Below are 14170 nucleotides of genomic sequence, written 5' to 3'. Positions count from 1 at the left end.
GCTATGAGGATGTCCGTGGAGTTGCCATAGTTTCTTCAACTTCTCATCGGCACCTGGGGCAGGGAAAACGGAAGGGTCGACAGCAGCAATTGATGAAGGTGACTTCAAGTCAGACATTGCGATCGGTGCCATTTTGCCAAAATTTGCCCGAAAGGAAGTCTCCAATGTTGTCTTGACTCTCTGAGACTGGGATTCACTCCGTCAGGGTCCTTTCGTCAATTTTCGAGTAGCACACTTATTCTCCGGACCGCCACCGAATCAAAAGGCAATATCGTAATAAGCTGTTACTCAAGATCAAACCTATTGAGTCGAGCAATTCTCTTACAACTTGAACTATGCTGACGGTGATCAACCGATTAGATTATGCAGCGCTTACCATAGGCCTTGTTGGAGTAACGCAACACCAGAAAAGGATAGGCCAATGATATCCCCGATAATCGGACTGATAACAACCCACGCCTATCGCGTGCCTATCACAAACATTATGGGCGTGGCACGCATCCGGAAATCGCACGACCATGGCGCTCGGCAACGACGATAGCAGGATAGCTGAAAGGAAAGGGAATCTGATAAGCCTCGTCTTTGAAATGAGACCGGATGCGCAACAACGTAAAAGTAATTAGACATCGTTTATTCCGGCTCCCCGCACGCACAATTAGCAACTCCAATTGTGCCATTGATCGCCCTGACCTTCCCTTTTCTCCTAAAAGTGAAGCTCACGTGTCGGTAGTCGAGACTCGAGAATCACCTGCGGTTACACACACATCAGTCGCTGCAATGATGGGTCTACGGAAGCGCTTGGAGCTCCGCTCCGAGAGCGCCGACCTCGGCACGGAGGGAGGCCGGCTCTCGAACAAGGACATGGACCCTATTCCGATGGGCTCGCCGGAGCGCACCTGGGGCTGGCCGAGTTTGCTCGGCTTCTGGATCGCAGAAGCCTTTTCGATCTCGATGTATCAAGGTAAGTGTTCCCATAGTCTCATGCTGGGATACAACCTGGTAACCCGAAACGTCTGCTAACATTCGTCCTCAATCACAACAGTCTCTTCAACCTCTGTCACAAAAGGCCTGAACCCAGGTCTTGCAATCCTTGCAGTCTTCATCGGTCACGTATTAGTCTGCATCCCGGCAATGCTAGACGGCTACGTTGGCTGCATCTTTGGCATCAACTTCCCAGTCTTCACCAGAGCCTCATTTGGTCTCCGAGGCTCCTATGGCGCCGTCTTCGTTCGCGGCGTCGTCGCCTGTATCTGGTTTGGCACCCAGTCATTTCAGGGTGGGCAGTGTCTGCAGGTCATGATCTCCGCCATCTGGCCATCATTCAATAATTTCCCGAACCACCTTGCCGAAAGCGCACACGTCACCAGCTCCGAGCTGCTGTGCTTTTTCTTGTTCATCATCGTTCAGTTGCCACTGCTTTGGTTGCATGTGAGCAGTTTGAGGTACATGTTCATGGTCAAGACTGTAATTATGCCAATCTTTGGGTTGACGTTATTCATTTGGGCCATCGTTGCTGGTATGCGCCCCGAACGCAGACAGATTCAAGGGAAACTTATCTGACTTATTCCCAGGCAAGGGTTTCGGCCCGACATTCTCAAAGCCAACCCTCATCAAGGACGGCACCCCCGCCATCGTCGTATTCTTCCAATGCGTCACCAGCGCCATTGGTCCCAAAGCAACACTCGCCCTCAACATGCCTGACTTCACACGCTATGCAAAGGAGCCCCGACAAGTCTTCTGGACGCAAGCCGTCGGCCTGTGCGTCTTAGTCACGATGTGTGGTGTGCTAGGTGCGACTGTAAGCAGCGCCTCTGAAGTGATCTACGGCAAGGTGACCTGGAATCCCCTGGAAGTCGCACGGTTGTGGGACAACCGCGCTGCTCAGTTCTTCGCGGGTCTCTGTTGGGCGTTTGCCGTGATTGGCACGAATATCAGCGCCAATAGCGTCTCTTTCAGCAATGATTTGGCACTATGGTTTCCAAAGTACATCAATAACAGGCGTGGAGCGTACATCTGCGCCGTGTTTGGCGTATGTGCCGTGCCTTGGTATATCCAGTACAGGTGAGTTGTCGGTGTGAATTGTTCAATAGCCGAGCCTTCATGCTAACCTTTGATCCGTTTCGCAGTGCCAAATCCTTCTCCTCTTTCCTTGGTGGATACTCTCTCTTCCTAGGCGCCATCGCCGGCATCATCATCACCGACTTTTGGATCTGCCGCAAGCGTACAATGGCAGTATCATCCCTCTTTGATCCGCGGGGCATACACTACTATACCTTTGGCGTCAACTCCCGGGCGGTTATCGCCTTCATCTTTGCCATTATTCCAAACATGCCTGGTCTTGCGGCTGCTTGTGGGGCCAAAGGGGTTCCTAAGGGGGCCATCTATCTCTACAGCTTGAGTTGGCTTGTCAGTACCCTGGTGGCGAGCTTCACGTATTGGGTGTGTTGGAAAATCAAGCCATTCCCCGTGGACGACAGCCGGGAGCAATTGTACGTTGACGGATATCCCACGGTGGAGGATTCGATTGGTTCGGAGAAAGGCTTGGAAGGGAAAGACCAAGATGTGAAGATGGGATGAGGTAGACCTTAGATTTTCATTATCATTGATTTTCGCTGAAGACAAGTCATTATTCAGTGTTGTTCGGACCACGTGCTTTGAGCTCAGTGCCTGGCCTAGTTCATTGTAGTTCCCGCGGAGAATTGTCGCGGGCTTGGTCGTAAATCATACATATGAAATAGCCCATTGTTACAAGCCCCGGTTCAGAGCTGCCTCGGCTGCTGCGGGTGTTAATTCAATCAGCTTGCCCAGTCCAGCCACGAAGATGGCATCAAGTCTCAACAGGCTCAAGTTCAATAAGTCGCAGCTTCTCGACTTGATCCGCAATAGGCCCCTCCATTGAATCAAAAGAGCAAGGGCGTCTTCAGCTTCCGATAGTGTGGGAGAAAGAGCGAAGAGCAAGACGATAAAGTTGCTCGCAATGGCAAAGTTGACGCGGGAATCTAGCCATGGTCAGCTATCCAGCGGATAGTTCCGGGGAACGCACACGTCTCCTGTGAACGCTGGGTCAACGCTTACATGAATGCCAGAAAGCTTCGAGATGATGAGCCTCTAGTTTCGCGAGAAAGTCGTGCATCTCTCGGGCGATAGTCATTGAGCCGGTGCGCAACGCCGTGCGGGCCTCGGTCGGGACTTCGATGCTTTTGGGTCGGAGAAGGGCTTTGAAAACAGCAATCTTTGCAGTGATATAAGCGAGCTTCAGACTACCGTTTCCGTCTAGGCCGCATTCTGGCAGAGATGCCGAGGGCTGTTCCCCTACGTCGGGTCGGGTTTGCAGCCATTCTGCAAGCTCAATCCTTAAGGGCCGGGCAACTTCGAAAGTTGTTTCGAGAGACTTGGAGAGAGCTCTGGTGGCTTTGATGGAGCTACAATGGTCAGTAAGCACCAATAACAGAGCAGGGACTCTGTATTTGGATGCAACTCACAACATGTTTTGTTGGATCTTGGACACAATCTCAGTTAGAGAGGCCAAGTGCAGAAAATGCCTACACACCAAGGGCCTTTCACCCTCACAACCACAAACATCACCAAAATCATCCGGCCCAAGTTGTGAGACATCCCAGTCGCACTCCTGAATGTGCGAACTCCTGCCAAAGTTGAGGCTCAGCCACCTGTCCTGGACATACACCGCCCAAGCAAGCCTCCGCCGCAACCTCTTCTCCCAGCTCGGAATCGCCCAATCCGACGGATCCAGATTAAGCCCCAGACACTGGGCAAGCGCCACAGTGTCCGCGAGCATGGTCCACTTGAACGGCGTATCGGCAACGTGCTTGTTCGTTGGCCGCCGCTGGATCATAAGAAGCATCGTTTGTACGGTGGCGAGGGACGGGGTGTGGAACTCGGAGAGGGCGGACATCCAAGCTAGTCTGAAGAGGTGGTCCGCTGAGGGGAGAGTGTCGACATCTACGCAAAGAATGTCATCGAAGACGCAGAAGGGGAGGGCATGGCCGTAGATTGCGGCGAGGAGACATATTGGCATTGCAGAGGGGCTGCCATTGAGATTTTGGATGGTGTTTTCTTTGGATACGACTGGAAAGTAAGGTTGAACGTATTTCCAGAAACTGTAACAGGTCAGACGGGACTTCATTCCGACCTCATACATGTCTTAATTGAGTATGCAAGGGTTTGGTGAGATCCTTACAGGGTGATGAGCCTTTGGCCAACGTTCTCAGAGACCAAGCTCGAGACCTCGCCCCTGAGGTCCGCCGCGGTAGCTCCCAGCCCGCCTGGTTGCGCTTTACTTGCTTGTGAGTTTCGCTGCAGCATGAATTGAATGGGAACCCCATCTTCAGGGCCCATATTCCTGATGCGGAGTTGCTGAAACGTGCATTCGTCTCTATCGTCGAAGTGATACAGGTTCAGCAGGTACGGGTCCGATTCACCGCTGAGGCCAATCACTTGAGCGTTATAATCGGGGTCCGCATCCAGCGACGACGGTACGAAGACATTTTCTCGACGTGGAACATCTGGCGAAGACGCTGCGTGTGGTGATATCGGGCTCGCAGAGTCCATAAGCCCTCTCACGAAGATGGAATCGGCAACGGGCGAAACTTCCGCAGACGGGAACCTCCCTTCTGCTCCGGAGGCAGCTCGATCATGTCGGTGAGGGGGACTCCGTATTCCATCGCTCGAGCCGCTTTGCCGCCGCTCGGATAGCCGTCTCCTCTTATTAGGGCCCCCAACAAATGTGCACTCTTTTCCTAATCGACGGCAGAGCTCACATGGCGGCGTGTCTTCGTGCACCAAGCAAGCTGCGCGCTTGTAACGGCAAAAGTCGCAAGGATGACTGTTCCTACTACTCTTTTTGGTCTGGCCGTTCAAGTTGATCTCCATGGTGTGTTTTCAAAGATGGAAAGCATGTTAAGAAACTTGATGTCGTTGCGGACTTCGTTCCCCGCGTCTCCCCAGGATTCCATGTTGGTTGAGACTCTGAGTTGATCTGCAAACTATCGGACTCTGATAACGGGGCGTTGGCCGATTGGATCATTAGCAAAACAACCCTGCATTTCGATAGCAACAAGCTCCATGGTGTGTGAGTGATAAAGCTTCGGCTGATATTTATTCCATTCAAGCTCATGTTCTTATTCCCGCGGCCAACTTTAGAAACTAAATCCAATCCTGTCCTCTCGCCTTTCGTCCGTCACCGGAGCTCTTGTAGACGCCCCTCTTAGCTGTGGCACCGCCCATTCTAACTAACCCAACAAGATGATGTACCCCGGCCAACACGCCGTCAACAACCTGCACCCCGTCCCCGACAGCCGCCTCCACGGCCGCCTTGAGCGGCGTCATACCCGCGCACCCCAGAAGTAACACATCGGCCCCCTTCTCCTCCACCAGCTTCTTCCCGACGGCTGCCATGATTCCCATGACTTCATCCTGGCTTTTCTCGTGCAGGTCCAGCACACCCAGCTTACACGAGACCACGCCAGCGCAGGACGTTGAGAAGCCGTAGTGGTGGATGCTATCCTCATGCAATACTTTGGACCGCTCGCTCACGGCTATGAGCCCAAACCGCCCGCCCAGCGTCCGCGCCGCGAAAAGCGAGGCCTCCATGATCCCGATGACGGGCTGGCGAGGGAGTTCTTCACGAAGCATGCGGATTAGGGCGTGGTCGGAGTAGCACGCCACTAAGACGGCATCATGGGTCGCCGCCAGGGGCAGGACGGCGCGAGCGGCAGCCGCGGCGGACATTACGTTGTCGAAGCTGCCTTCGATGGCTGAGGGCGCCGGCCTGGGCGCCGTGAAGCCTGTGACGAGGACGTCTGGGGGTAATTGGCTCTCGACCATGGCGACGCAGGCGTCGGTCATGGCACGGGTGCTGTTTGGGTTGATGAGGAGGATGCGAACCTTCTTTTGAGTCTTTGGGGGCGTGATGCCATTGCTTGCAGCTCCGTTGTGGTACTCGGCTGAGGATGAGAGTTTGGGAGGTTCCACGACGCCCGTTTGTTCTGTGATGCGAGAATAATGCTCCACGCGACGATGTCTAGCAAAGTCAAATGTGCGCTCCTTGCCCGGCCGGCACTCAGCCAGGTCAATTTCCGCATAGACGACCTCATCCTCCGTCGTAGATGCCTCTGCGATGAGCTCGCCCTCCGGACCTGTAATGCAGCTACCGCCAATGAGGTCGTACTTCCCGTCATCGAGACCACACCTCGCAGCGCTGATGCTGAAACAGGCGTTGGTGTAACTATGAGCCTGCATCACCAACTTGTGATGGAAAAGTGCCTTGCTCCGCGCCTCGTCCGGATCCATGCTGGCGCTGGTCCCCCAGAGATGCGGCGCGAAGCCGGCCGTGTTGTAGCCGCAGAGCACGACCTCGACGCCCTGCAGACCCAAGACGCGCCAGCTTTCGGCCCATCTCCTGTCATTACAGATCATCATGCCGAAAATGGGGTCCCCGCGCTCCGGCGCCGCCTCCGGCTCCCTCAGATCGGGTACCCGGAAGGCATTGAAGCCAAGGTCTCCGGGCTTGAAGTAGCGCTTCTCGAGCTGGTTGGTAGCGTCCGGATCCGCAAAAGGCTCAAAGTCGCCCGGGAGATGAACCTTGCGGTATTTTGAGAGGATGGAGCCGCTCTTCGCGTGGTAGTAGATGCAGGAGTTGAAGGTTTCGCCATTGTCGGCCTTTTCGGCAAAGCCGACCGAGATGTCGACGCCCAGTTGGTTGGCCTTATCGAATAGCGGCTTTGTCTGCGGCTGAGTCGCTACATCGCCGTGCTCGAAGAAGGAGTCGAGTTCCGAGGGGTCGTTGAGCAGATGCCGGGGAAAGAAGGTTGTGAAGGCGGCTTCGGGGAAGAGAACCAGCTGTGCTCCCTTTGCGGCTGCGTCTTCAAGAAGTGATATCATGCGATTCAGTGTCTTGGGTCGGGGGTCGCTGTAATGCGTTGCGCCCATCTGGGCCGCAGCCACGCGAAGCTTTCGTGATGGCATTGCTGATGATTCTCTGATTTTCTCGTGCAGCTGTCAAGTTGCTATGTTCTCAGCTTTCCCCTTTTCCTTCAACTATGCAAACTTCAGTCCAAACTTATTCTTTTCATCACGAGAAATCGCTGAGCTCTTCTCCGAATCTCCAATAAAGTGGTGCTGAGTCTACCCCTCATGCACTGGGATCAGCGTGTAATACTCCGTAGTCCGTCCTATTCCCTGCAGCTCCATGTCCCTGAGGTAGTCTAAGTTGTGGGCGATAAGCGCCGATAGGCCGTCGGGCAGTTTGCCGTGTCTGCCTATCTTTATCTCAGATAGGCCTATTTATTCTTCGCAAGAACAGCGTTATCAAGTCTACAGCCAGTGTAGATGTCGTCAATGACTCTGTAGATACCGCCTATGGTGGTAAGGGAAACTCAAGAACGGATTGAGGCAACTTTACGAATTACTGAAGCGAAGTTCATTGTTGTTCAAACGCCGTAAAACTCGTTTTTAGCACACTGAGACACTTTTGCTTTCTTAGCACACTAAAGCAACATGGAGGTTGATCTCATCATTGAGAATGCCACAGTGGTGAGTACATGAATCATGTTGTGCCCATGAACCCATTGGCCAGACGACTGATGCAACAACACATAGGTGACGGCATCTGATGTCCACACGCGACAAGATATCGTGGTCCGCGACGGCAAAATCTTAGCTGTAGGCCAGGACCTTAAGTCTCTTTTTTCGGCCAAGACAGTGATAGATGCACAACATGGCTTCGTCATGCCGGGCGGCGTGGATTCCCACGTACACCTTGACCAGGTGAGAAAACAGTATACTCGATTTTCAAACACAACCCCCCAGTCTAACTCAGTATCAGGATAACTCTCCAACAGGAGACAACTTTGAGACCGGCACTAGATCAGCGATTGCAGGAGGCACAACAACGATCATCGCCTTCGCTACCCAGGAACGCACCCACCAGTCTCTTCATCCAGTCGTAGATGACTATCACTCACGCTCCAGGGGCAAGTCGTATTGCGACTATGGCTTTCACATCATTCTCACAAATCCAACCCCCACCATCCTTCGCGATGAGCTTCCATTCTTTGTTAGCGAGGGTATTACCTCCGTCAAGCTGTACATGACCTACGAGCCTCTGCAACTCAAAGACGGCGAAATCCTAGATGTCATGATGGCTACCAGGAACCTGGGCATGACGACCATGGTCCACGCCGAAAACAGCGACATGATCACCTGGATCACAGCCCGCCTTGCAGAGCAGAAACTCACGGCTCCGTACTATCACGCTATCAGCCGGCCTAACATCGCCGAAGATGAAGCAACGTACCGCATCATCGCACTTGCCGAGCTCTCTGATATCCCCATTCTCATCGTCCACATGTCGTCCAAGACCTCTACCGCGCACGTCAGGAGCGCGCAGACAAGACTTCTGCCTATCCACGCGGAGACGTGCCCCCATTACCTCTATCTCACAGCCGATGCCCTGAAGCCGTCTCACCCGGCCACTGATGAATTCTCCGGCGCGAAGCATATCTGCAGTCCGCCGCTGCGCGAGGACCGCATGGACTTGGACGCTATGTGGGCTGGTATCGCCAACGGTACGTTTACGACGTTCAGCTCAGATCACGCTCCGAGTAAATATGATCATCCCGACGGCAAAAAGGCGGGCTTGGGCAAGGAAGATGGCTCGATGAGGTACGACCAGGTTCCCAATGGGCTTCCCGGCGTGGAAACGCGACTGCCGCTGCTATTCGAGGGCGGGGTGTTGTCGGGTAGAGTGACGCCGCAGAAGTTTGTCGAGGTCACTGCGACGAACCCGGCAAAGCTTTATGGATTGGGAGACACCAAGGGCGCGATTGCAGCGGGATATGATGCCGACTTTGTCATTTGGTACCCCACTACTGAGCAAGTTGCCGCCAACGGCGGGACGGGCTCTGCAAAGATAGAACCCTTCGTGTTGGAGAACTCGATGTTGCATCACGACATTGATTACTCTCCTTTCGAGGGGATGAAGTTCCACAACTGGCCGCGCTTCACCGTCCTGCGCGGCAAGGTGGTTTGGGACCGCGACGGCAGCGGTATCGTTAGCGATATGGGATATGGCAATTTCTTGCGGCGTGGTAAGAGCACTCTCAGCAAGCCGAGAAACCAGTGGGTGAATGAGTTTCAACCTCTGCCCGCAAAATAGACCATTGGGCTCCCGAGTCTTTAGCCATTCATGTGCAAGTGGATCCGACCTTAGCCAGCATTGTTGGCTAATTTACAATCCGTTACTTCAAAAAAAAAAAAAATTTGGACAGTGGATTGTGCATTATATCCTGGAGCTAGTCACAGTTTGAATCGCATTACGCTGCCCGGAACGGGTAGGACCCTATCGTAGTTCCCTGTTGGTAGTCACGGACATGAGGGCGATTGATGATATCCCCACCGGGGCTAGTGGGACAATCTATACTTCACGCATCAAGAGCACTTGAACATCGCTAAACCTAAGTATATGACCTGTCTCTAGCAACCTGTCTGAGATTTTTAGCATTCACAAGTCCGATACACGAAGCCAAGGGCCCAAGAGGGTGGATGGTTAAACGGCCGTTGATCCCTTTCCCCCACTTGGCGTTGTCTCTCCGAACTAGAGACTGGGTGGGGTAGAGGTGATAATGCTGGTTGCTCTTCAAACTCTGCTCCAGTTCAACGATGCCCACACGTTGTTGAAAGGCTTGAAGTTTTTCAAGATTCTAGCTGATGGTTCTAAGGGATCTGGAGGGTCCAGGGTCATCCAAGCTATCATCGTTAGCCATGATGATGGGAGTTAGTAGTGTTCAGACGAGCAGCAACGCAACTTTCGAGGCTGTGGAACTCCGGGTGTCGTTTCGTATTGTGGGCGGATAAACAGCCCACCTACGAGGAAGCAAACAACTGTGGAAGGAGGTCGGTCTTCTGCACGCTCTAGTCCGCATGCGGCTCGCATAAGAATATCGAACAATGCAGTTGGTTCCAACATGACCAACGACATCGAATTCTGCCAAGCTGCGGGGGTTTGCCTGTTATCCGTGGCTTTACAAAACCCCGCGACATCTCCAGTCGCTCTCGCGACCATCTTGCGACGATGTGTGTGCTTCAACTCCGTAGCAAAGGCCAACACGTTGATCTCGGTCGCCAATAATCATGGCGGACTCAACTCCCAAAGCAACGGCAAGCCCGCCGACAGGCTCTCCTAAGTCAGCGAAGTCCCCTAAGACGCCGAATTCACCGCCAAAGTCGGCCGCTTCCCCCGCCGGGCCAGCGTCTGCGACTAGCCCAGCAGTAGTAACGCCAGTGGCAACGGCAGCAACACCACCAGCAGCCACTCCAGCATCTGCGGCGAGCACAGGAGCGACGCCAGCCCCCCAGTCTCCTCCCGAGGATGCCGAGACCCCGGCCACGATTGAGATTGACGACGGAACAACTGTACGTTCATCTGCTTCGATAGAATCCGCTTTCCACAGCACAAAGTCAGAGGCTAATCAATTCATTAGGATGATGCATCGACCATCGATGACAGAATGTATTGAAGCCCCCAGTCCCCGACTTCTTCAACATGGCAATATTCTGTTGCATGGAGAGAATGCTTCTAATTGCAACGTGTACTAATGCCCACTCCGTAGTTCCTCATACACTGCATCATTGTCATCTTCCGTCGTTGATTATCCTACCGAATACGGCCGACGTTATCATGCCTTTCGATCTGGCGGTGAGTGTAAAATTCCCATGTGGCATCGTGTCACCTATACTGGTCTTATAGTAGATCATACCATAGTCATGGGACATGAGATACTTCCAAAAGCTCCAATTCATGCTAATCGATGAAACAGCCTACGTGTTCCCTAACGACGAGGTACATTCTTTCACTCGTAGCGACCCGTTTACAGTCACATAGACGCTGACACGAAAGGTTGCTCGTAGACTGAAATGGACAGACTTGATGTGGTTCACACATTACTGGTCAAGACCATTGGAAACCGACTCTTCCTTGCCCCTATTGATGAGCACAAGACTCACCGGATCCTTGATGTAGGCACTGGGACTGGAATTTGTGAGTGATTACACTTTTGATCGCGCTTGTCGATGTCACGCCAGGCTCATCATTTTCTCTTTCTTCGCAGGGGCTATGGAAATGGGTGATCTGTTTCCAAACGCAGAGGTAACTGAAACATCCCATACGCGTAACTCTTGACGCTTTGATCTCTAACAAAGATGCAGATCCTTGGAAATGACCTGAGTGCCATTCAGCCAGCGTGGTACGTTTACTCACTAGATTCGCTTGCTCTTGACCATCGACTAAGCCCATACACCATGTTGCAGGGTCCCACCTAACGTCAAGTTCGAGATCGACGACGTGGAAAGTGAATGGATTGGGGAGGACAAGTACGATTTCATTTTCAGCCGTTACATGGCTGGCGCCTTGGCAGACTGGCCGACTTACGTCAGAAGAGTCTACGAGTACGTCCAAGTCCCGATAAGATTTGATATTGTCTACCTTCAGTACTCACAATTTTTCAGGAACTTGAACCCTGGAGGCTGGGCCGAATTCCAAGACTGGGATTACATGCTTTATTCAGATGACGGAACAACTGAAGGCACAGAGCTCCTTCGCTGGATGGGCTATTTTATGGAAGCCTGCGAGGTTCTGGGCCGTGATGGACAGGTCGGGCCGAAGTTGGAGACGCTGGTGAGGGAGAACACCGGCCTGATAAACATCGTCCACAAACCTTTCAAAATCCCCGCTGGGCCTTGGGCGAAGGACCCTCACCTGAAGGACATCGGCATGTGCAATCTTATTCAAATGCTGGATGGCTTGGAAGCTTTCACCCTGAGACTCCTTTGTGGCGTCCTCGGCTGGACCAAGGAGGAGGTTCTATTATTGCTGACGGGGGTGCGCACTGAGCTGAGGACTGGAAAAGCTCATGCATGGCTACACTAGTAAGTGTTTTCACCACTCAATGGATGGTCGATTTGATTCTTTACGAACTGACTTTCGTATAGCAATGTTGTGTACGGCCAAAAGCCAGAAACGGAAGAGGAATAGCTGTATCGCAAAAGACATTGCAAGCACCTAAAGTAGAAAAGTGACTAAATAAGATGGTGGAATTTGCGGATGGATTCGTCGGAGCTTTGGAATTCAGATCAGATGTCGCGCCTCAGTCTATCAGAAGAATGGCTCCAATAATACAGCCACGTTATCTCGTCATGTGAGGAATATTATTTTGAATCAATGCATACTTCTAGCCATGACAGGATTGGCGCATTGTCGCCATGTTACGTTCCTGACGTAGTTGGTTACTTTCTGCTTTTCTTTGTGAACTAGCAGCCGACTTTTGGATTGGTTTTCCTTTACTCCTTCCTATTCAACGCCGTCGCATAACCCTTGACCATCGACAATCACTCATACACCAAAATTAAGAGATTGGTAGGGGCTAATACTAGATCTCCCATCCAACGGAAATCTCATGATCATTTTTGCCCAGAATTCCTTATTTATAGCGCCCAGCCTCATACAATTAATCCGATTCTCCCTTAGCTTCGTTCCGTTGTATGCTTGAAGTCTCTCTGCACTCGGATGGCGTGAAGGGGAATTTCGTCCTCGCTCTTGTCGTCTCTCTCTTTGACAGGATAACTCGAAACCGAGTACCCAAACCCAGTAGTGTCTGGTCTCAACTTGGAGTCCTCCAAAGGAGGTGTAGGCTGGCGGCTGGTGCCCTCGGAGCCGTTATCGTCTGGCAAGCGATAAAATGCATCTTCGCCGGCGCCGTGCTTGGTCGTCGAGAGATTGCGGGTGATTTGTGAGCCGCCATTGGTCATGTGTGGGTCCTGCGAGGACATGCCGTTGCTGAAGTTGGATTTGTTCTTGCTAGAGCCGAAGCCCAGCGCCGTCGTGCTGCGGAACATGCCGCCCATGCTGCCCTTAAATCCGCAGGCTCGAACGATACGCTGCATGGCGGGACGGATGGTGGGCAGGCAGGCGGAGACAATGCCGGCGGACATTTCGATGGCGGTCCAGCCGACTGTTGGGGCGAGGGTGTAGCTCGGGTCGGTGCCACTGTAGGTGAAGAGAACGCTCGTTCGATATGCTGAAGTGAAGACAACGCTGTGATACGGTGAGCAAGACCGAGTGCTTGTGGTTCCTGCGGAAGAAGGCACTTACAAGAAACCGAGACCAAAGGCGAAGGTCAAGGCAATCTTTTCAGCCTTTTGCAGCTGCAGCTTCCACACCTGAGGAAGAGGCAGCAACAAGATGAGAAGATCGGTGAAGATAGTCGAGGCCGCGTTGGCGATCCAGGTTGCGACTTGGTTGATGCATCTGCCCGGGATGTCGGGATACCAGAGCTTCTCGACAGGTACGCAGATAAAGATGAAGAGGAAGGTGATGCAAATGACCCAGGCGAAGACAAAGGAGATGACGAACCACGTCATCTTCTTGAAGAATGGGATGTGGAAGATGCGGTAGTACATCAACATCAAACTGAGCTTGGTCCAGCCCAAATTCCAGGCGTAGAGAATCTCTGCCACGACGAGGTACTTGGCCATCAACACGATGTTGTCGACGCCGACCTTGTCTGCGTGGAGTCCCATGCCCACCGAGTGCATCGCGAAGATGAAGCCAACAACAACGAGGTTCCATAACTACAACACCATCAGCTTCACTCGTGCCCAAAAGGGAGATCTGTCGTCAGAGATTTGACATTGGTGGAAAACGCACCATTGACCAGACAATCAAGTAATCATCCCACCACAGCTTCTGACCCTTCGTTTGACGACTGATGAGGCGGAGAACAACGGCAAGTACGGCCAGAACGGTCACCGAAACCACAACTTCGACAGTCCATGGCTGAATGTTCTGAGGGTCGTATCCAGGAAGGCCGGGCAACGGTGACGGACCCGAGTCGGTCGACATCTTTTCGTCAGTAAAGTGCCTTCCACTCTACTGCGGCGATGTATTGAATAATTCTACAGATGCCGCGGAGAAGGGGGAACCAAATTCTCGGGAATGGGGGTGAGAGGACCCAGCCTGATCTGATAGCTTCGAACAAAAGAAAGAAGGGGGGTTCTGATCAACTGCCAGAGGAGGGGACGGGTCAACACGCATTCATCAATCTCTCTTCAGTCCGAACGAGTTCGCTTCGCAAGAGAACTCCATAAGGAAAAGCAG

General features: G+C 52.7%; 6 protein-coding genes across 6 annotated transcripts; 3 read left to right on the top strand and 3 right to left on the bottom strand.

Annotated features, from left to right (window-relative positions):
* Window positions 1-777: 777 nt before the first annotated feature.
* N0V96_006562 (uncharacterized protein) lies at window positions 778-2577 on the top strand (the record flags this gene model as incomplete). The annotated part of the gene is made up of 4 exons (XM_065757757.1): window positions 778-961; window positions 1043-1516; window positions 1572-2061; window positions 2127-2577. The coding sequence occupies 4 exons, from the start codon at window positions 778-780 to the stop codon at window positions 2575-2577; spliced, it is 1599 nt and encodes a 532-aa protein (XP_065613674.1).
* A 168-nt stretch (window positions 2578-2745) lies between these two features.
* N0V96_006561 (uncharacterized protein) lies at window positions 2746-4036 on the bottom strand (the record flags this gene model as incomplete). The annotated part of the gene is made up of 4 exons (XM_065757756.1): window positions 2746-2999; window positions 3076-3422; window positions 3483-3499; window positions 3581-4036. The coding sequence occupies 4 exons, from the start codon at window positions 4034-4036 to the stop codon at window positions 2746-2748; spliced, it is 1074 nt and encodes a 357-aa protein (XP_065613673.1).
* A 1127-nt stretch (window positions 4037-5163) lies between these two features.
* On the bottom strand, window positions 5164-6984 carry N0V96_006560 (uncharacterized protein; the record flags this gene model as incomplete). The annotated part of the gene is made up of 1 exon (XM_053195023.2): window positions 5164-6984. One exon carries the CDS (start codon window positions 6982-6984, stop codon window positions 5164-5166), a length of 1821 nt encoding a protein of 606 aa, XP_053047594.2.
* Window positions 6985-7515: 531 nt separating this feature from the next.
* N0V96_006559 (uncharacterized protein) lies at window positions 7516-9175 on the top strand (the record flags this gene model as incomplete). The annotated part of the gene is made up of 3 exons (XM_053195022.2): window positions 7516-7551; window positions 7618-7785; window positions 7844-9175. The coding sequence occupies 3 exons, from the start codon at window positions 7516-7518 to the stop codon at window positions 9173-9175; spliced, it is 1536 nt and encodes a 511-aa protein (XP_053047593.2).
* Window positions 9176-11137: 1962 nt separating this feature from the next.
* Window positions 11138-11944, top strand: N0V96_006558 (uncharacterized protein; the record flags this gene model as incomplete). Its single annotated transcript, XM_065757755.1, has 3 exons — window positions 11138-11141; window positions 11254-11261; window positions 11345-11944. The coding sequence occupies 3 exons, from the start codon at window positions 11138-11140 to the stop codon at window positions 11942-11944; spliced, it is 612 nt and encodes a 203-aa protein (XP_065613672.1).
* Window positions 11945-12537: 593 nt separating this feature from the next.
* Window positions 12538-13915, bottom strand: N0V96_006557 (uncharacterized protein; the record flags this gene model as incomplete). The annotated part of the gene is made up of 3 exons (XM_053195019.2): window positions 12538-13108; window positions 13166-13644; window positions 13721-13915. The coding sequence occupies 3 exons, from the start codon at window positions 13913-13915 to the stop codon at window positions 12538-12540; spliced, it is 1245 nt and encodes a 414-aa protein (XP_053047590.2).
* Window positions 13916-14170: the final 255 nt, after the last annotated feature.

This window comes from Colletotrichum fioriniae (genome assembly GCF_027942845.1).
Source record: "Colletotrichum fioriniae strain IMI 355084 chromosome Unknown scaffold_7, whole genome shotgun sequence".
In the NCBI taxonomy this organism is placed as follows: Eukaryota; Fungi; Ascomycota; class Sordariomycetes; order Glomerellales; family Glomerellaceae; genus Colletotrichum; species Colletotrichum fioriniae.
This window is presented reverse-complemented; position numbering and strand designations above follow the sequence as displayed.